The 24210-nt window shown below is 30.2% G+C and overlaps 2 protein-coding genes across 3 annotated transcripts in view; one reads left to right on the top strand and one right to left on the bottom strand.

Annotated features, from left to right (window-relative positions):
• LOC125826403 (deSI-like protein At4g17486) overlaps positions 1 to 24210 on the bottom strand; it is a 554011-nt gene that overhangs the window by 273319 nt on the left and 256482 nt on the right. The gene's annotated exons all lie outside the window — the stretch shown is intronic.
• The window catches only part of LOC125826689 (uncharacterized), a 28415-nt gene continuing 15217 nt past the window's right edge, over positions 11013 to 24210 (top strand). The window contains exon 1 of the mRNA XM_049506043.1: positions 11013 to 11072. Within this exon, the coding sequence (XP_049362000.1) occupies positions 11019 to 11072 (54 nt within the window). The 5' untranslated portion in view covers positions 11013 to 11018. The remainder of the gene's footprint in view (positions 11073 to 24210) is intronic.

The following is a 24210-nucleotide window of genomic DNA, read 5'->3' as shown; positions in this document are numbered from 1 at the left end:
CAAATGAAATTTCAAAAGTCAATGAATTTTTTATAAGTTTTTTTTAAAATTAACTTGTTATTTATTGTGATTTATAATATATTTACGTAAAACATACTCTAAATAAAATAATTAGCAACTTAAAATATATAAAAACATACTAAAAAATTGATTAACTTCAAAGTTCATATGTACCACATAAATTAAAACAGAAACAGTAACATATATATATTGAGTCCCATGCTGGCACGGGGTCCCATATCTAGTAAATTGAGATGGGAAAGTAAAATATCTGGTCAAAAAAGCGATAGCCAACCTTATAAGTATGTAACAGAAATATGCAAAAGCAAAAAAAAAAAAAAAAAAAAAAAAAACTTCCATGAAGGTTCCTGAATCTGTGTAAATTCCAAGCATAGAGTGCAACTGATATATATCTATGAACTGTGTAAGAATAAATTTATCTTATGACTTTCAAATTTGTTACTAAATTCAAAAAGGTAAAACTTATCGCAAATGATTAGTATATACATATATTATATTATGTGTTTGAATAATATAATATTTTTTTGATTAATCATAATTAATTAATATATATTATACTTTATTATTAAATCATTTAATCATGATAAATTATATTATTTTAGTATAATATATGCAAGTAAGTTTAACCTTTTAGAAATCTCTTGTGTATTGATATGATATTTTTCTATTTGATATATACCGAATTAAAAATGAAAACTTAGTATTTGAAATGATATTTAATTTAACTTCTTAAAAAAATTAATATTCACTATTTAAAGATATAATAGCAAAATATCGATTTGTTACCAAAAATATATATACTAACTTACTAATACATATCTTAAATTAGAAACATGTCTACGTGGAACAAATAATCATGTGATGATGATAAACTTAAACTAAAACATTAAATTTTCTTTTTCTTCAACGTAAAAGAATGGTGTAATTTGGATCATTACGTCCATTTTTCAACGGCAAACATTGTCATACATCTCTATTGCATAATCAACCGACTATCTATCTTAGTCAATACTCCCTCAATTTCTTAATAAGTAAGGTTTTAGTTCTTTTATTTCCTAATAAGTAATATTTTAAGATTTCAAGAAGAAATTAATATTATTTTGAGGAAAATCATGTGAATAAATAAATATATACTAGTTAATTAGTTAACATAGCTGGAGTTTAGCTAATTTACAATTTACCGCTAATATTTAGCGTTAATTACGTAGGTTACGGTTTGAGTTTGTATAATTTGTCATATTTGAATGATTCACCACCAACAATTCTTAGTTTGATTTATATTTATATATGACAGTTATTTTCTTTGGCTTTTTAATTTTATCTTCGATACATTCAATCTTTTATATATAACTTTTTAAAGTTTGTATAAAAGTGTAGTTTTCGGAATTTGTATAATTAAATGAAAAATAAAAAGAAGATAGTAAATACAAGAACCTTGTTTGTATTTGGGTAATAGACAAATAATCTAATCCAAAAAAGGTTATTACCCTATTGAAAAATGGAATACACATTTACGCAATAGGGTGATGAGGCATGTGGTCCAGATGAGAAGTTTTGTCTGGGATTATTACCCGTATCACCCTTTGCGGGTTATATATATAGAGATACAGAACCCGACACCTAATTCTCAAAGCGCGATTATATTGCATTTATCATATTATCGTGAATTATTTTAATAAATCAGCAATAATAATAATAATAATAATAATATATCAAGTGTAATTTCACGGATAAAACATGGCAAAGGTAATGTATATCTATGGTGTGGAGGTGGAGAAACTTTTCTATTATGCCTGTGAATATTTTGTGATTTGTGATTTGGCATGTAATAATACAAATGATTGGGAACTTGTGGTTGAGCTAGATTTTGGAAAAGACAAAATCATACCCACGTGAGTTGGGTCAGTCCATTATCTTAATGTTACATTGTACTTTCTATATGTATATCTGAATTCGTTCAGAGAATTTTATATTCAAATACGAAAAATGCATTTTTTTAGTACTATTAATTGCTTTTAGAAATAGATTTACTTCTTTCCTCTATTTTGTTTGTTTTGTCGGACAAATTATGATCCAACTGGATCTTTGCCATTTAAAAAGAGAAAATTTCAGAAATAGAAAAGACAATGGATATAATAAGATTTTAGGTATAGTTTCGATAATTACGCTCTATAGCTATAATTCTATTTGTTATGGAAACTACGATTTGTATATTTTATTTGTCCGGTTGTATATTTTGCTTACAAATATACATCCAGGGTAAGTATATGCGGTTTTTATATTTTGTTTGCGAAGATACAAAAAAGGATAAATATATACAAATTCTGTATTTATACATTTAGAAATTTTTGTATAACTCCATTTATATATTTCGCTTGTCATATATAAACAAGGCAATTCATTATGATTTTTCATAAATCGTATACAAATAGGTAGGGTAAGCATAAACAAATGCTGGATTTATATAATAAGGGACTGAATTATACAAATTTGAATTTAAACAATCAGGAACCGAATTATACAAATTCCGAATCTAAACAATTAGAAAATCAAATAGCAAAAATTTGCAAAACTATAACTATATTACATAATAAATTCTAGATGTTTGTTATTTCACGTAATTTTTCCTTTAAATAATAAAATGGCATGATGGCCAAAAAAGTGCTTCAAAAAAAAAGAAGTTGATTAGTACTAGTTTTGATAGTAAATTTCTCAAGAGTTCACTAAGAAAGTCATAAAGCAAAGCCATTTTATTTTGTTTTACATCAATGAAGTTATTCAAACTTATTCGTTATAATTTTTTAAAAATATATTATAATCTGATTATAAATTAATTTTTTCAGAGATCCTTGCAATCATCTATATATATTTCATGAATCAAAACGTTTTGACTCTGATTTTTATTTTGATAAGATGTTGAGATGATAGTTACTCCCGTTGAATTATAAGGATTTTGAATTTAAAAAAAAAGTAAAAAAGAAAAAAATGGGAAAATTATCGATATATATAGTTGGGCTAAACTTAATTATTAATATGTTCGAAATATACGAAGTTATATATTGACTATGCATAAGCATACATATCAGAGTATACATTGAGTGTGTGAATTTTAAAGCTTTTAACTAACATTTGTGAGTGATTGATCATCCTTGCGTGTATTATTATTTGAAACTAATTTGGCTATCATTTGGAAAAAAAATAATATTTTTTCTCTAGTAATACTTCCTAATGCTCTCTTGATTTTTGAATTTCACGCCAATTCAAAACGTTATAAAATGGGATGTCGTAAGTATTGTATAATGTCATATTTTCATTAACCATTTATAATGTTCGATTTTTATTTATTCATTTATTTAAATACAATTTACATAATAGCATTTTATATTTAATTCATTCATTTCAACTTATTTGTTTAACTTTTTAATTTCAGCTTTCTACATTACATATTTAAAATTACAATAATTAAAATATGTTTCGATACATTTATATATTTCTAATGTAAAGCCACAAGATTTTAAAAAATTCTTCATCTTCATAAATTTCATTTTAAATCATGACAATTAGATAAATAATTGAGATGAATGAAGTAGCTGTTTAGTGCAAAATATCTAACAAATAACCCAATAGCCCCACATGCAAATATAATGTTCACTTCACTTAGAGCCTAAGAAACCTAGCATAAGAGATTTAGAAACTAGAAAAATATGACAAAGTGATGTTGTAATATGAAGAAAAGTCAAGTAAAATACAAGAGCAAAATATCAATATGGAGGGTCCTGCATGCTTAGGAATAGCATTAGCAATAGAAGTGAAAAGCAAAGATATAGCAATAGTGATAACATGACTCTTCTATATTATAGAAAAGAAAAAAGAAAAAAAAACAAAGAGTTATATTATGAGTACAAGTGGTATGTAGTGATAAAATTTGTATTCTATTATTAAAATTTTTGCATGTAATTTGGTACTAACATAAATGCAAATTACATTAAACATCAAACTTATACTTATATCATATATAATTATAAATTTTAAATATGCTATTTTATTTGGTTGACACTTGACAGATTGATAGAGTAGTATTTATTTTTTTTCCTTTTACTTTGATAGAATAAAGAAGTATGTGCCATTGAAAAGCACAGTGCCACTAATATCTCTAAAGTGTAAAGAGATTAAATAAAAGTGGTCTGTTTTTCCAATTAAAACATACAACACCGTCAACACCACATAGTAGCGTTGTATGGAAGCACCACATAGCGTTGTAGGTAAGCGTGACTTAATTTACTATGGTAGATAATCGAGAAACTAACATGAATCACACTTGTTTAGGAGTTAATTAGTTAGATATATTCTAATCTGTAATATTACGTATCTTATTAGATATTAGTGCATTCAGATACGTTCAGATACATGTGTCTCAAAATGGGGTCAAAATTAGGTGTAATTTGTCAGATACATATAGGGATAATTACATCAAATGACCACATGGTCTATTTGATCACCAAAAAAAGGGCCAATTTTTCGGTGTACAGTTTAGGCATACACAGTGTATATTTCATGTATAGTTGAACAATAATAAGCTTTTTGAGTGTATCAAAATGTATAGTTAATGTATAGCCCATGTATAAGTAAGCTATATTGTATAGTTAATGTATACTTTCCACGAATTTTGGCAAGTTATATTGTATAGTCATTGTATATTTTCTATGATTTTTTGCTATTTTTATGTGAATAAAACATGACTATATTTGTTGTAAACTAATTACTTTATTGTATATATATATTAAACTACCACTATATTATATCCAAGTGATTTGCATGTATCTGAGATACATAGCAAATCTATGAACGGAGTAAAAATGTTTGTGTGGAAGCTACAATAAGGTTCACCAGTAACAATGCTTCATTTTATCACATTTACAAAAATATCCTTCCGGGCTCATTATAGAAAGGTAAGATACAAATGATATGCTATCAAAATAGTATATCCAGCTTTATTGTTATTGAATGTCCAAAAACCGATTTAAACCTAAAGTACAAGCAAGTTGATACATAAAGAAATATCAAAATAACCAAAGTGCCCTCAAGATGAAGTTATGTCCTGTGAAAAATATCATAAATTGATACAAAAAAAATAATCAAAATGAACAAAGTGCCCTCAAAAAATTTGTGAATTAATTGAATAAACCAACAACGATCATAACATGTCCAGTGTTCTTGTGCAGGTAAAGAGACTGTTTAATCATACTTGCTCGATTTAGTAAACCTTTTCTATTACGTACGTGAATTGTTTTGTAATTTGTGATTAGGCTTGTAATAATACTTGATAAAGCCTTTCAAGTTGCAAATGATTGGGGCCTTGTGGAAAAAAAAAAAAAGAGATTGGGGGCTTGGGGCCTTGTGGTTGAGCTAGATTTTGGACTGACAAAATCTAATCCCCATGAGTTGGTCCAGCCCATTATTGTAATGTTACATTGTACTTCTGTTTGTTGATAGTTCTGAGAATTTTATTTGGCTAACTTCAAATATATATATACAGTAAAGTAATTAATTTATAACAAATATAATTATATTTTAGAGGAAAAATATATAAATATACAACTTAAGATATCATAATCTCTAAAATTTCATACCATTGAGAAAATTACAAAAATCCCCTCTCGGATAATTCATCCACTCTCGGATACATCCGTCCCATTAAATAATGCATCATTTGCAGTGTATCAGACAACCAAAGAATGTATTCGAAAGTAATGAAAACTCCAAGATTTTTGTATTGGGGAAACTGTTGGAATAGGTTGTAATTTGGCCCCAAATATATGAGATTTATGTACTTTATATAATTTTTATTTACATAAAAAAAAAAAGCCAAAAATCATAAAAAGACGGACCATACAACATAGCTTTCAAAAGTCAGAGAAAGTATACATTGACTATAACCTCACCTATACATAACTTATACATTGACTATACATTATGATACGTACAAATTAAAAGTTGAATATAATTTAAGTTTATATGATGTATATACTGACTATACTTGAACTATACACTAACTATTTAATCTTGATCAACTCAAAATCATCTCTAAGCAATTCCAAAATTTAGATATAAAATCTTCTCAATGTTTCGAGTCTTTTGATATATAATTCGATTGAAATGATTCGCATTTACGATACTCAAATTTTAAAGAAAAAAGAAAAAAAATAGCGAAGAAGAAGACGATGCAGAAGACGACGCAAGAAAAGAAGGAAAAGAAGCCATTAATGGCGAAATGGAAGAAAAAGAAGGTTAGAAGCCATTGATAGTAAAATGGGAAGGAAAAAGAAGAAAGAATGTTTTGATCAATTTCAGTAATTTTACATAATTTGGCCAGTTTTTTAAAATTATTATTTCTTCAAATTGGGGATAGGGAAAGGGGGAAAATGAGGAGACAATTACAATGTGAGGGATCAAACCTCATCAACAAGGCGGGAGTTTAGGCTGCCAACTAAACAAAAAAATGAATTTTATTAATACTGATTTTGCGATTAATTAATTTCTCAAGAGTTCACTCAAAGGAAATTATAAAGCAAAGCCATTTTATTTTGTTTTATATCAATAATGTTATTCAACTCGTTCGTTATATCTTAAAACAAATGTTGTTATCGGAACATCTTTATATATACACACTACCATTGCTAATTGTACCTTTCTTCTTCATTACTCTCTTTCATTGTCCTCAACTTCAATTGTTGAATGGCTAATAACCCAAGAATTGATCTATTTCTCCTCCAAGCACATTCCACTTTCATGGCTACACAATCCTACATAAAAATTGTATCACAATAGCAAAAATAGTTTTTACCGATAATAAATATACACATTAACAAAGAGTGTTAAAGTCTCTATAGGCATCAGTAAATGTCATTGCATCAAATGATGCTATAAACTTTAGCGACATTTATAAAAAGCGTTAATTGTCACTAAAAATATATATTTAGTGGCAATTCGCTAAAAATCATTTTTGATAATATGTTTTTTCTGTGGAGGAGGAGTGAAATTTCCATAACTAAAAACATTTTACACAATGAGATAAATTAAAGTTCAAGTTAATGTGAATGATTATTAATATAATAAAGTACTTTTATGTATGTTGATTTGTTTCTCGAAATCAAGATAATAAAATATCATCTCAATATTATATATATATATAAACATAGAAAATTGTGTTACAAATTATATTTTTAGTTACAAAATGTGTTCGTCGTCTATCAAAATTGTTGTAATTTTTTCTTCAGTCCGGGTCATGTGGCAGAGATGGGTTTTTTTTTCTGAATTTCATGGTATACAAAAAGCTGTATTACTATATAGTGTATGGGCATATGTGGAGTAATTATGTTTTCTTTTCTGAGCAGGTACAAATTTTGTTTCCCTCCGTGTGGGTTTGAAAAATAAAAATATACTTCCTCCGTCCCATTTTATGTGGCACCATTTTTTTTTTGATCAGTCCCAAAAAGAATGTCACATTTCCTTATATGGTAAGTATTTAAAGGTACAATTCCTCTTTTACCCTTGCTGGTCCCACTTAATCTTAAAATAATACTCCAATACATTTATGAGGAAAGAGAAAAGTGAGTCTACTTTTTAAAGGGCAATTTGGTAAACATTTCAAAATCTTCATTTATTTCTTAAACTCCGTGTCCGATCAAATGTTGCCACATAAAATGGGACGGAGGGAGTAGAATTTATTTGGGCTATAATATTACTCTCTCCGTTCAATAATATTGTCCATTATCAAAAATAGTTTTCAACAATACTTGTCTAATTTAGAAAATTAAGAGATAAATTATTTTTTGTATTTATTTTACCCTTGCTATTAAATATTATTTATCATTTAATATATTTTTCAAAGCATTAAATTTACTAAAGTCAAAGAACAGTAAAGTAATATTACCCATATGACCATATTATTTATTGTTTCTTAAGAGATGTGTCAAATAAAAAATGTACAACTATTATTGTACAAAGTAAGTAGTAATTACTTAGATGCAATTACTATTTACCTTTTTTGTGTGTGCGATTTGTGATCCTATATTCAAGTCTTCTCTTATTTAATAAAAGGAAAAATCTTTTTGGTCAGAAATTTGGCCAGAATGGTATTTTACATATGTTATTTCACATTTTAAAGTATTTTTAAACTTTTAACTTTAATATCTTTTAACTAAAAAATACAAAAAAAAAATCAGTTTATTTTAAAATAAAAAAGATATTATAATCTCTTGAAGGAGTGTGATTTTTTATTATTAAAAAATCCATTAGGGCTTAGACCAAATTTAAGTTGGTTATTATTATGACGTAGTCTCTTTTATGATATTTCAAATAATACGTGTTACTTTCTCTTTAATTTATCTGCTACGGATAAAATTTTCAAAGTCAATTTAGTTTGATTTTTTGAATTGTCTTCTAAATATTTTAAGTTGTTAATTACTATGAAACAAACAAATAAAAAAGAAAAAATAGTAATCTAGAATGACCAAAATAGCCTTTGATAGGCAAGCTGGCAGGACAACTGCCAGATGTTTTCTGGGCCCTTCTAGGACAACAACCAACTGCTGACGACACACAAAAAAAAATTGGTAAACGTTTGAAATTCTATTAGTTTCACATAAATTGAGACAGTGTTAATAAGTTCTAATGTGTCACCTTACGTCTGCTTGCTTACATGCTCCCTCATTAATTCTCCCTTTTTGTACTATACAGATAATTAAATGTTGTATCAACTCTCAAGTGTTATATATAAGAGAATTATACACCATCTTAATTGCTCTCAACTCTCAAGTGTTGTATCAAACTTTGCTCCTTTAATGGCTGATGCTATGAGAAACACAAATTATGCCCATGGCCGAAACTCCATTAATGGTCAGATCAATTTCACAAGCATTACCATTAATATTAATTTTTCTCCTACTCAACAAGATCAATACATATTCGTATCCCCTTCTTCTTCTTCTCAACGCAGAAACATACTAATCTCTTTCATTTTCCCAGCTATGGTTGAACTTCTCCAACTCATGTACCAACCAAGTAATACCTCCCCCTTTGAAATCCACCCTATAAACATGTATTTATCCGTCACCAGTTTCCTCATTTACTGTTTTGCCTACGATGCTCAGCTCAAATATATTTCAACAACTTGTTCAAACTATGCTAAAATGGTTGGGGATATATTTGGTCCTCTCACATTTGCATCTTATTCCTCTGTTGTTTACCCTCCATTTTCCTTCATTTTCTACTCACTCTGTATCTTATACTCTGCAACTCAGTTGCTAAACAGAACACTTGTCAAAGCACAATTATATCGCCTTTATCACAAATTCCTGAATTATTTGGATAAACCAACAATGACCATAACATATCAAGTGTAATTTCACATATGAAATCGGGTACAGTTCAAGTAGAGAGACTGTTTGCTCAATTTAGTAGTACTTTTCTATTAAGCACGTGAATGTTGTGTGATTCGGTTTGTAATAATACTTTCAAATGATTGGGGACTTCTGGTTGAGCTAGGTTTTGGACCGACAAAATCTAAGCCCATTATCTTAATATTACATTGTACTTGTGTTTTTGAATATCTCAATTTGTTGATGGTTTGTTCAGAGAATTATTAAGATATTAATTTATCAACTATTAATGGGATTTATTGATTCAATTATATATTAACTATTGAATTTTAACACAAAAAAAAGTTATTGAAATACATATAGAGATAAGATAACAAACCAAATGAATCATGTACCTGAGTTAGACAAATTCTATTTTGCTCAAAATATAATCAATGGCGGATCTAGAATTTTATCGCTATGGGTGCTCACTATTTTTAACATAAACTTGAGCACCCACTTACGACCAACACGCCAACTGAACCGTTTATTGCATGGGTGCTCATTTTGACAGTTTTTGCTTACATGACATAATGAGTGTGATACGTCATTTTAGTTAATTTTTAATTGTTTTTTTCTTTCTTCTTTCCCATTTTCAGCCACCATTTTACCCAATTTATCAGCAAAAATGACGGAAAATGTTTTTAAAATTTAAGAATAAACCCATTCATGAAATTCTTTCTTGGAAGAATTTAATATTTGTAGGAAAGTGAATTTATGAAGATTGATAAAGTTTATCTTGATAATTTACAGGGAAGTGAATTTCTTTAAACTAAGATAAAAATTTCTTTGAACTAGTAAAAATCTTCCATACACTATCAAGCAATGGTGTGCAGATGTGGGGTGGCCGGGTGGGCATAGTTTCTGCAAAAGGGATAGGGGCTTTTGGAGAAGACAAGTATCGGATATTTGGAGGTTTTTATTTTTGGTAATGAAAATTTCACAGGGTGCCCAAAACAGGGGTTTGAGGGGTGGGGGTGTGGGGGGTTAAAAAAGAACTTCTGAAATTTATTAAAGAATCATTGAGATATTGACTTATGAATTATTAATATATCAATTTGATTTTCAGTTTAACTATAGAGATATAACATCAAAAAAGTCATTTAAATACGCTTAAAAATAAGATAACAAATCAATTAAATCATGTAAATGAGTTGATAAATTGTATTTTTGCTCAAAACAATCATGGACAAATTATAAAAAAATCCAGAGTTTGATACCATCAAAGACTTTATATGGCAATGATATAAATATAATTTTATTATTGGTTGATATAAACAAACTGTCGTCTCCAACCTTGGTCTGCAGCTGTAAAGGGTCAACTCCCAAAAGATAGCCTCGCTGCTCACCCCCCAGATATGAGGGTGTTACACTTTGTTACGGGTGGCTCCCGCCTTAAATTACGCACTTCGCCGCCGTCAAGATGTCACATTCCATCAATCTTCATACTTTCTTATTCCAGTTTCTTCATACAATCAACAACAACTTTAATTTCTTAAAATCTCCAACTTGGGTCTTTTCATTTTTGTGTTAATTGAGCTAATTTTTGGTTATTACTGTAGAAAATTCATGGTTAAAATGTCGATTAACTCAACCCCATCTGGGTCAGCAATCCCAATTGACACCATTGTTGTGTGTACTCATCTAGTCCTCTTTATTAGCTGTTGATTATCAATTCTTAAGATTTTCTTGGATTTGGTTTATCTAATTACTCGCTATGCTTCAATTTGTTCGTCTGATTTTCACTTGACACGAAATTTAAGAATAAGACGGACAAAAATAAAGTCGGACAAACAAATTGAAACGAGGGGTTTAACTTTTTTTGTTGGGTGGTTGAAGCAGTTGGATTGTGGGATGGTGGCATTGGACTACTTGGTTACTGTTGATTCTTATCCTAAGCCTGATGATAAGATTCGTTGCACCAGTTTTCAGGTCTAATTGATTTTTCTATGCTATTAATCAGATAGAATGAGCTCAATTTTTTTATTTCTAATTGGAATTTTAATGGATAATTTTGATCTGTATAGGTTCAGGGAGGTGGGAATGCTATGACGTGTGCAACTCGTTTGGGTTTAACTCCAAGAATTCTATCCAAGGTCTGAACTTTATGTGGCTTCTTGTTGCCTATTTTTTTTAAAAAAAAATTTCCAAGGTTTTTCAGAAACAAAACTCTCTACTTTCACGAGGTAGTGGTAAAATCTGTGTATACTCTACATTTGATTCTGCTGCTTTACTGTTCCTGCCACCGTTGTATTATTGATTGTCTTCCTGATGTTCTTCTAATTTTTCCCTTCTATCCATGTCCAACCCTTCCACAATTATGTAGATAATATTCTCTAGATTTCCCACATTTTTTTTAGTAGGTCGCGGATGACTCTCAAGGGAAAAGAATACTGGACGAGCTAGAAGTTGATGGCATTGATACATCTTTTATTGTGGTGAGCCAGCCACCGGTTAAATGTGAAAGTTTTTGTGCATCTTACACTTTTCTCTTGTATGCGAGGATAATGTAGCTTGCAGCGCGCCTATTCAGTCAATTAAAATTTTTGAAGCATCAAATTTACCTCTTGACATCATATTGTTACATATTTCGAGAAAAGGCCCAAAATAGTTCCTCATCTTTGGATTAAGACTCAAAATTATCCTTGAATTTTCATATGGAGCATTAATAGTCTCTCATGTTTGCAATATTAATACACTTTTGATCCTTCTCCAAAATTTTGTCTATTTCTTAACATTGATTTTATCCATAATTTATGTATGGAATGCCCAATCGTCATTTTATATATTTAGTAGGAATAATAACTCCACGTGGGAGAATGTGAGAAGAAAAACACCTTATTTTGTTTAGTAGAAATCGTATTACGGGTAAAGTCGAAAGGTTCATCAGTACGATTTCACGTGCAATAGTACAATTTTTTCTTTTCTTACTATGTTATATATTAAAATGTTCTTAGCTTAGCTGCAGTAATATTTCTTCTAAACAGAACAAGGTGTTCTTCTTCTCACCTCCTCTCACATAGGATTATTATTTCTACTAAATATATAAAAAGACGATTGACATTCCTTACATAAAATTGTGGACAAAATTAACGTTAAAAATATGCAAAAGTTTAGGGGAGGACCAAACTTTTAGTGCTCCATGAGAAACTATTAGTGCTCCATGTGAAAACTCAAGAATGACTTTGAGTCCTAACCCAAAAATGAAGGACTATTTTGGGCCTTTTTCTCTGCTGGTAGACTCCAAATGTGGATAAGTATTTATTCATAAGCAATATGTCCTGTGACCTTTTTTTTCCCTCTCTTCTTACTAATTCCTAGAGTACAAAAATGGCCTGTTGGCTACATTTCTGTTCGAAATTTCTTTCTGCCATATGTCCAAGGGGAAAAAAAGGTCATTTCTATCTTTACTGCATGTTGGTCCGTATAATTGGACAAATGGAGTACTTCATGAAGCTGCTTTAGTTGTGGCCCAAGAGGTAATTTTCAATGGTCTTCCTTGTTATTTAATTCTAGCTTCTGCTTGCTAATAGAATGTATTTACAGTCAACTTCTGATCATATTTCTTTTCTTCCACTAAGCTCTGGCAGACCAAGAGCACTGGACATAATTCTGTTTCTAGGTTTTGTTCCGAATGCCTCAGACTTGCTGAATGTTTTCAGCTAAATGGAAAAAAAACTGTATGCCTTTTGATTGATTGATGCAGAAAGAAAAATAGAAGGGTTGGATGAGCTTTTACACTTGGCAACCTACATTGTTTGCTCAACCAGATTTCCACAGGCAAGCTATTTACTCCGGTAAACTGACCTTCGATGATTTAGTTGTTGCATCTTCTGATTGGAATTCAATGGATCTACTTAAGATTAGTATTGCCTGGCAAGTTTTTGTTTTTATGGAAAATTAAATTTGTTACTCACTCTCTGTCTCACGTCTAGTGATGTGTTTGTCTAAAATATTTATAGCAACTATTGCAAATAGAATATCTTTTTTCCCATTGTTGTACCATGTAATCATGGAATAGAGTTGATTTTGGTATGATATCTTATAGAAGTGAACGTCATCCTTTGCTTCCTGGTTCCATTGAGTTATCAAAGTCCATGTTACTTATTTTCTTTTTTAGTCAGTCCCAAAAAAGAATTACACAATACTATATTAAATAACAATTTAATTATAAAATATCTTTTTTTATCCTTAATAAAATGATTTACAACCACACAAATTTCTATAATTCATTTTGGACCACAAATTTTAAAAGTCTTTCTTTTTTTCTTAAACTTCGTGTTGAATCAAACTACCTCACATAAAATGGTAACGTCAGCTCTCTCTCTAAAAAAAAGATAATGTCGTTAGCTCTCTCTCTCTAAAAAAAGATATTGTCGTTAGCTCTCTCTCTCTCTAAACAAAAAAGATAATGTCGTTAGCTCTCTCTCTAAAAGACAATGTCATTTCAGCTCTCTCTCTTTAAAAAAGACAATGTCGTCACCTCTCTCTTCCTCCTTGTGTTCTACATCTAATACAGATCAATTAGGATTGTTTTGTCATCATTACTTATTCATATTATGCTAATCTTGTATTATTAATATTTGTATCAAGCAACTCCTTATCGTATAAAGAATCCTGACTCGACCTCAATGTCTAGTATGTCTATATTATCTCTATATCATTTATTTGAGGAAAAATTAAAGTGGATGTGTGATGCGTCAAAAAAAATTTAATTTATTCTTTTAGACGAGCTTGAAGGTAGTTAATACTTGCTACTAAAGAAATGTGTCGTAGCAGTGGGCAGGGATTCTGAAAGCCAGGGGAAAAAAGCTACCACGTATATGCAATATTCTATTTAAATACATACATACTGTACAATGTCGTTTGTAATACGGATATGTAAGATTTGATATACATCGAATTACTAAATTAAAAATGAAAACTTAGTATTTGATATGATATTTAATTTAACTACTTAAATAATAAAAATTCAATATTTAAAAAACATAATAGCAAAATATCGATATCTTACCAATATATATATTACTCTCGCTCTTTTTTAGAAATGAGAGTGTGGGTGTACCAACACTGCATTCTAGAGTTGTACAAGAAGTTTTGTTAGTTGTAGTACACCAGCCATATTCACTAGAAAATAAACACATGTACAACACGTGTCTACCTCCTATAATTTTCAATAATTTTGGTTTGGTTCTTTCTTCTATTTTTTCTACTAGTTAGGCAAGGCCCATGCTTAGCACGGGCCCAACATTATATATTTTCAGGATGAAGTTAATTTTTAGGTGTTCGGTGTAGTCATATACGCCCAACATTATATATTTTCAGGATGGAGTTAATTTTTAGGTGTTTGGTGTAGTCATATAGTGGTGAAGGATAGATAAAAACTTATTTTTAGAAAATAAAAACATAAAGCCAAAATTGCATTGCTTGTATCCTAAAATGTTAATATATTGCTTCAGGCATCTACTTACAAACTGAAGCACATGTCGATGACAAAACTAATAATGTTAAGTCAGATTTTGGTTTAGCATCAAACAAATTAAATCTCAATCTATCAAATACGGAGAAAACCTTCAAAATTGACATACTTGCTGAAGATGCAACAAAACTAATATGTAGGTATATTATTGCTAGAGTATATCTAACAAAGTACTTTACTTTTGACTATACCTTTATTAATATATCGGCATTTCACATATCCAAATGAAATAACATTAAAAAAAAATGTTCATCTAATACACAAATCTCAGAGCCAATCTGAGATCATTAAAACTCTTTAGTTAACCATCTTCATATTTCTTTGGAACATACATATGGTAAATTCATGTCATATGAAGCTTTAAAGGTTCGTCAAATCTAGAAAGAGAACCGCACCACCTGGGAATTTCATGTAATGCCATTGTCTATAATACAATATCAAAGTCTTCTCATAAATTTTCTTGTAGGGAGAACCTGCATGACAACTCATCTTTTTAAGATCCAGGAACGAACTTAAAGTAATGGACATTCTGATTTTCCTTGCCTAAAGGTCTTGGATATAAGCCTTTTATGGACATTTTGTTCGTTCTTCTTTGATTCTCCAAATAACAAAGTAACTGTCATGGACATTCAAACTAACAAATATGTTTTAACTGTTGATCAACTAAGTGCAAATTCGTCGTCAAACTGAAGTCTCACCATATACATTCAGCTGAAGAGTAACGACTTTTAATTACCTCAACAGTGGGGTTATCTCCTCTATTCACTCTTAACATATCAAAAGAAAACAAAAAAATATTTTAATCCTTGACATTACACAAATTGCAAGTACTACTCAACAATACAAAAACAAATAGAATAAGGGTCATGCAAAGCTTATACTCCTCCAGTTTCCCTTCTATGATCTAGTTACTATTGGGAGAGTTAGAGATGCTTTCTTTGAACATGACTTTGTCAAATAGATTAAAAATATTTTGAGTTGTTAATCATGATGACTTAAAATACTTTTTATTTAGTTTTTAAAAATATATACATTTATTCATATTATGAATCAGGTCGCATACAATGGAATGTATATAGTAGTTCTTTGGAGATAGAAAAAGATAAATTGCCCACCTGAAATATAAAAAGGACGAATATTATCCAGAGCTTCTATTGTCTGTATGGCTCGATCATTTGCTGAAACAATAACTGGTTGAGTCTTGTCTCCTTTCACTTTGTCGTACGCAGAGGTATAATTCTCCTGCAAAGACAGAAACAAAAAGTGAGTAGTCTTTGTAAGAATTCAATTGTTGTTCCCAATTTATTATATAACTTGAGTACCTGATTGACATGCTACTCATGCGAAGCAATAACTTTATAGTTCAATCCAATTTTCACCAAGTATTTCACAAGCCTATTTAATTTAGGACATGAATGTTTCTAGTAAAAAAAAATTTCATAAGCAAAACACAGGCAAACTAATGAAGTTGGAAGATGTGGATTTAAAGTTCAAACATTGTACAAAATTGAAGAACTGGAACTTCAAATGGAGAAGGGATGAAATTAGTATAAAACTTCAAAACAAATTGTTGCACCTCAAAATAAGCCGGTAGAAAAATTAAGGTGGAGTAAATTAATTATGTAAATAAGACAAATGTACTTTGTTCAAGTTCACATTTAATATTGACATCATATTCTCGAAAACAGTCCACTTAGTTTTCAACTAAAAACTAAGTTCATTCACAATTTCATTTTGATATCGACAACTTTGAGATTCTAAACATAACTCAAGGCTCCTATGTCGATTAGCTCTCACAATTCAACATTTAAGTATACCATCAACTATGGTTCTAGCATGACAACAAACTAAGACAATTTTATTCTCTTCTCTAACACCGTGTCAGTTATTACGCCAAACTCTTTAGATGACTCATTGTCACATTTGTTTCGTATCATACGACATGCACCTATGCGCTGCCCATTTCATTTTTTCTCCAATATATCCTCGCGACTCGCCGAAGTATGAGGCAATATGTTAGACCAAATAGAATAATATTGTAATTGAGGGGAAGAGAAGTTATCAGGAGGGAGTGAGACATACTGACCAGACAAATGATGAAGAACGTACTATACCTGAATTTTGCCGCAAAAAGAGTGATGGTTTCATGGTGAAGTTAGCTTAATAGTGAATGTTAACTTAAACGAAAGTCACTTCCACAAACTTAACTGAAAATAGCATATCCATTTGCCTTTGAATCTGGAGAGTTGGGGGGACAAAAAAAGCTGAAAAACCTGCATACCATCTTTGTTACTCCCTCCTTCCTAGTTCCTAATAATTGATCTTCCATACAGATTGAGAATCCAAAAAACTATTCTTTTCCAGTAACACCAAAATGAGGAATATAGTTTCTGCAATTAGACACTACTCAAACATCTAGAAATGTAAGGGTAGAAGTGGAGTTAGAAGATAACAAACTTAGCAAAAGTTGCAACATAATTCATGTAAATTTATTTTGCTCTTATAGTGCTATTTATCAATTCAAATTTCAGACATAGCCACTTAATTCAATGTTGATCTCGGGCACCAAGAAAAATAGCTCATTCAATAAGAATACCACGATGCTGACTATTACAAATTTCATTCACAATTTCCTTTTAATCTAATACAGATGACAAAGAACTTGAGAGGAAAAAAAAATAAAAAATGAGACTACAACAAACTGAATGTTAAATAAATAATCTATATGATCAACAAAATTCAAAAATAACACATGACTGACACAGAAGACTACAAAAGTTATCTGATGCATTATCAGATAATAAAGCTATGTAAATTTTGATGATAAAAAAATAATCATATTTTCACCGAAATGATAGAAAATGGAAATTGTAAGAGTGATCTTTCCATTGAATTTACTGGAGAAACATATAGGAAACTAATATGACATAGAATGGGATGTTGCTTACCAATGTACCAACAAACAAAAGGGAATGGGAGATGCATGTTTGAGAGAGATTGGAACAATCAATAACATATAAAATTTGAAAAAATGAGGAAACAAAACTTATTCCGACCAAACGTAACTAAATTGTAGTGCTTGTCTTTTAAGAATAGATGCATGTTTGCCTGCACGATACATAAATCTGATGGACTACCATTTGCATTGGAACAAATTAAAGGATGATTAATTGACTAACCTTTTATAAACTTTTTTGTTGGTGTGAAGATTCGAATTCAATAACTGATGGCACTATCTCTACCTTGCTTGTGCTGAGCTGCTTCACCTTTTTAGCGTTTCTCTAGTTGATGCTTGACAGGAAAACATGTTCCTTTTCTATGTAGGATAGAACTGTTAGAGTTTATCCGGATGACTTCCTCAGCAGAATGTGAAATAGTCTATTCGATATATATGTTGTACATGATTAACGCATAGTAGCTGGTGCTGAAAACAAAAAGAAAAATTTGTAAGATTTAAATATATTATGAGAAAAAGTTAGTATAAATATTTATAGGCGTTTACATGGTAGGAATGATTCAACTGGCTGCACAACTGTGGCAGAAATAGCCAAACAAACATGTATAAAGTATGTTGATACGTATAAATAAAGGAAACCTTGACATAGGTTGTGCCAAATATGTCTTCTACTATCAAGGAGATGAATTTTTCAGCTAGATCACCAGAAATACATGTTGTTTTCGAGCTACTGGCAACAATAAGATCAACTTGGAAGGTACAACTGGAACCATAGTGAGTTAATACTTAAAAATATTGCACGTATATGCTCGATTTTGTCAAAATAGAATTCATGTGTATGGCATATCACAATGCTAAGGCACTAAAGTTGTCTCTCATTTGCACTTTGTGCATTCAAACTGCCTTCTATCTTTTGTACGCTTTTTCTTTTTGCAACCCAATTCAGTACACAAAATTTTTCGATATCATTTGATATTAGCATTTTTAAGTAATGTAGGGAACTTCAATTGCAGAGGAAAATGAAAATTACGTCTATATTACTCTATTCCATGAATAAGCTGAGCAAATATATATATCTGTGAAACTCATAGAAGTTTGTGATGTAATTTCTGCAATGGGGATAATCTTTTGGTGAACAGAAATCATGATGAGAGGGGTGGATGACCTGGAGAAGCTGCCCAATGTATGGCTTGAAAGTATATCTTTATTTTTTTTCCCTATCATCACACGAAATAAATTATTCAATATGTTATTCAAATCATATTAAATCTAGAGAGTTAAGAGTAAGAAGTCGGTATCAGTTGATGAGCTTCATTGTTTGTGAATAAGTAGGATCTATGTGTGTTGTCTAGTTGAATCTGGTTTGCACCGATAAACTTGCATGTGAAGCTTATCTGCATAATGTCCAATATCAACACCATACACAACTATCCTAATTTGTTTCTCATGTAAAGTTTAATAGCTTTTTGAGAGATGTGAGGAAATAATATAATTATGCAAAGAAAATTAGATGTCATTACTATAGGTGAAAATACCTCATCGTCTTCCAAAATCAGATTTTGGAATCTGATTCTCCAGACTTTCTCTCCATTTGGCTTCACTGATTGCAGCACAAAATCAAAGAAAAATATTATTTTCTATATCATATAAGTTAACAGATGGAGTATGAAGTCAACTACAAAAACTTGTACCCTCTGCAACATTGCAAGTATCTTAGGCTTAAGTAGAGTGAGTTGCAAACTCAAAGAGCAAATTATAAAAATGGGGAAAAGGCACTAAATGGGATGATGTGCAGCTCAGGCATAATGACATGCATGTATATATCTAGCAAGAGATTATCTGAAAGAGTAAAAAATTAAAATTAAAGCAAAAAGGCACAAACATTCAAAGAAATTTAGAAGTAATAGGTAAAAAATCAGTGAAAAAAGGCAAAAAAATTCTGGGCACCACCATGCATGAGAGCATACGTGGTATGACAAATCCAAAATTTCTTCAATTCAAACTTTCAGCATCTCAAATAATGAGTAAAGCTTAATATTCTCGGATAACAAATGGAAACAAACTCTCAGCATCTCAATATAACAGGCTCCGTCTTGAAATTTAGAATCACGATCAAACTAAACTAATGGAGTTCCCTATTAAATTTTAATCAATCCTCTCAATTTGAGGCATCTTAAAGTAGAACATGCAGGTAAAAAAAATTGACAATAAACTAATCAAAAATCAATTAGAAAATCGCCAAAGTTTTGGATTCAAAATTTCTAACAGCGAAAAATAGAAAAAAGTGCCTGGATTTCAATTGGATACCCTTTTTCTCTATTCCAGGTACAAGTCAAATTGAATTTACAAAAGCTATACCATCATTTGCTCTGTTATACTCAATGGACGAGGTAGTAGTAGATCTAGCCATTACTATAAAAGCTATTGGACATCAATGGTATCGGAGTGCGCCTCTTCACGAGGGTGATTGATCCCATAGGCTCGCTCGGAAAGAATAAGACAACCAAAATCTTTGAAAGAAAAAATCACAAATTTTACCATTACCACAAACATTAATCATAAACAATCTTACCTTTAGATGTAGAGTGAATTGGAAGAGATAAATATAGATTTGAGAGTTGTAATTGTAAAGCAATTGATCTAAGGGAAAAGACAAAGGAGGAAATGACAGAAAGTTGGAGAGAGAAAAAATGGTCATCTGGGTATTAGGAAAAGTGGCAAGTGCTTTGGTTGGTATACACATAGTTTACAGAAAAAAAAAACACGTGTTAAGCAAAAAGGCCTCTGAAAAGTAAAAGTTGATCCATAACCAATAAATAAGTACATGCTTATAGTATCACTAAGAAAACCTTGGGTATAATATCTAATTGCAGTGTTCGTCCTATCCCAACTCTCACTTCTAAATAAGAGTAATTTCATTCTCCCCATTTTCAATCTTGGCATAGAAGGAGAAGAAGAGACTTAGAAGCGAAGGATGATTGCGGATGGGCCTTAAAATGCTGAATTGCTAATTATGAAAGTTGGAGTCTCATAGTCTCTTTGAGAATTAAGAGTTATCTGATGTTTCATTGTAGGTAGAATGGATGTGCAAGATGATAGCAGTTAAAGAAATTATTCACAGTAGTGTATGTATCATCTGCTTTGAGTCTTGAGTGTTAGATTTGGAGTATTTTTTGTGCTTCTGCTTTGTCTTTCATGGTTTCTTGATCATGTAATTATATCTTTTAGTGTTTGAAGTCTGCTATAAAAATTGCAGGTTAATCTTACACTAAAGAAAGTTGAACTGTTTCATTCTCAGAAGTTCATCTCCACATGTATTGCAGATATATTTAATTTCCTAATTCTTTAAGTTTGTAATTATACGTGAAGTGCGATAATATAAAATATCTTTATTTTATATATGTTGTTACGATTCAATCAATAACATTTATAACATAATTAGCCTATTTAGTTTATTTTTAGCCTTATTTAGAAATGAAAGTAAGGTGTAGAACATAGCTATTAAAATTTGTACTATTTGTTGCTTGCAAGTAACTTTGGTGTCATCTGATGATTCATTCTATTCAAGACACATGTACAAATATAACACATGTCTTCCCTTTGATTACTCAGAATTCACTTTGCCTTAATTTCATCGCCATGGCTGCGGAGCTTTCTTTTGGAGTTCAACAACGTCTCTTGTGTTTACAGCCTTCTTTTTACTTAACCGTGAGATTTCAACTATTCTTTCTCTGTTAACAAACATTAGCTTTGCTAGGTCTATTAGTTCTTCTACATTCACAATGTTTTTTTCTTTGGATGCATGTTTTGAATTTATACTCTTTATTTTCTTTTTCCCCTAAATTTGAACATTATATTGCTACAAACTATTTGTGTTCTATTCTATTCTTCACTTAACTTAAAATAAATTGTTCACTGTCCGAACGTATGTGAAGCTCTAAGATTGCAGGTATGGAAAAAGTAAGTAAAATCGGAAAGATAAATGATTAACGACTTGATTACAATTCATTTAACTCGAATAGTATGAATTACACTCTTTTTAAATCTTATTGTTTGAGATATTTGATGCACAAAGTGTTTGTTGTTGTGCCAGAAACAACTATCACATTCAGTTTTTTTTGCGCCTTTTGATTGATGTTATTTTACAATATACTCATTTGTCATTCATGTACATTATTTACTTCTATTGGATAGTATTGATTAAAAAATATTTATGGGACATGTGTATTTTTGTTAGAAAAATATTGCCTCACTTTTCACACTCATTATTTTGAAAAATATGAAATTTATAGGTATCTACTTTTTTTTGGAGGGGGATTATTTCAATGGACATTGGTGCTATTTTCAATGGGTGCAGGGTGTTAGGTATCATGGTCTTATTTAGGAATTTTCTTGAAAAAACACATTGCAAAAGTTGAGCCAAATGACAAGTTTTGAATAATTGCAAGGAAAGTATGATGTTAAAAGCGAAACTTTCTCTATTGGTTTATCATGTAGGACTCTTTTGATATCTTGTTTAGTGTAGCTTTTGTTGACTGTCTTTATCGATTGTGTACGTGTTTTGTTCTTAACAATGACTTGATGCAGGTACAAAGACATTTTACAGTGGTTGTTAAAGAGTAAAAATGATTTTTATGCTGATTTTAAGAGTTTTTGACCGCCTCAATTTGTTAACTTACAGGTAAAGCAGCAATGTGTCGTCTTATTTTCAGTTGTTTTGATAAAAGAATGGGTTATACCTAAAGATGCACTTGACTCTCTAATTCTTAGAAAGTCTAATAAAGAAATTTTGGTGTTGTAATTTATCTCTTGATTCATATTATTAGTATGATTATTGCAGTTAGTAAAATAGTAATTTTCATATCATCTTGCTTTTATGATTTTATTTTATAAGCCTTACATTTCCCTCTTTATCTGAATATTTTGTCATGTTGATCCTGACTCTCGAGTCTGAAAGAGGCCTTCGAGCCTCACATGTTTTAATTTTTTTTAAAAAAGGAATCTTGAGTCTGAAATAGTACTAAATCTTGTATGTATTTTCCTATGGAGTAAAAGTTGCTGGGAAGCACAAGAAGACACTATTATTTGGCTTGTACCACTTGTGCATAATTTTTTTGGGAAAATGCAAGTACCCCCAACCTATGCTCGAAATCCCAGAGAAAAACTTATACTATAACTAAGGTCCTATTACCCCCGAACTTATTTTATACATAATTTTCTACCCCTTTTCGGCCTACGTGGCACTATCAACTAGATAGCTTGAAAAAATTATCAACACGCGCTGGGCCCAGAAGATAGTGTCACGTAGGCCGAAAAGGAGTAGAAAATTATTTATAAAATAAGTTCGAGGGTAATAGAACCTTAGTATAGTATAAGTATGTCTCTAAAATTTCGGGCATAGGTTGGGGGCACTTACGCATTTTCCCATTTTTTTTAAACATTTGTATGTCTTTTCTTAACATCTCACATATATGATTTCCACTATACCAATCATATAAGCTTATCCAATTTTAACTGTATGTTTTTCATGTGATATTTTTTCCCTCTTTTTTAATTACTTTGGTGGCTATCATTTGGTTTGTCACCAAATGACTATGCAAACCATTCACTGCATGAAATTTATTATCATATTTTCTTATTTTTCCTATCATTTCAAAAAATATCAAAAATCCCTTCTTTTTCTCCCATCATTTCCTTTTCCGGATACATTAATTTGAAATCTCATACCCATGATTTTCCTTGCTTTTTTCACGCCAAATCTCTCCATAATTACATCAATTAATCTATTTTTTGAATTTCAAATCTTTTCTATTTCCAATTAATGATTTGAAATTATTCAAGATGTAGATTTCTTTCCATCACTTCCATTTTTGATTTCTTTTATTATTTTTTTTTTAATTTTTTCATCTTAAAAAATAAAAATAAAATTACCTCCGCCCCCTGCCCTCATTGAAATCTTATTGAACCTTTGCAATTTTAGTTAATCATATCGTCGTTGAAAATTTTTCTTGAAAAATATTTATTTTCTTTTAATGTATCTACTATTGAAAAACATCATAAAAAAAGAAGAAAAATGTTGGATATGCCATTGCATAGCCATCACTATCAAAGATATAGATTTTTAATGTATCTCGTTTATTTTGAGTCTTAAATTAGTCTTTGTTAATGTTATAATTGATCTGATACATCACTGATACAATAACATTTGTTTTATGCAATGTATAATGTTCATATTTATGGTTTTGATACATAACTCTAATGTTGTTGAATCTTCGATTAATGTTTATCATGTTCAATAGAAATGTACTTGATACATAAACTTTGTGTTATGTATC

This window comes from Solanum verrucosum, unplaced genomic scaffold (genome assembly GCF_900185275.1).
Source record: "Solanum verrucosum unplaced genomic scaffold, falcon-dt-bn FXZP01000060.1, whole genome shotgun sequence".
In the NCBI taxonomy this organism is placed as follows: Eukaryota; Viridiplantae; Streptophyta; class Magnoliopsida; order Solanales; family Solanaceae; genus Solanum; species Solanum verrucosum.
This window is presented reverse-complemented; position numbering and strand designations above follow the sequence as displayed.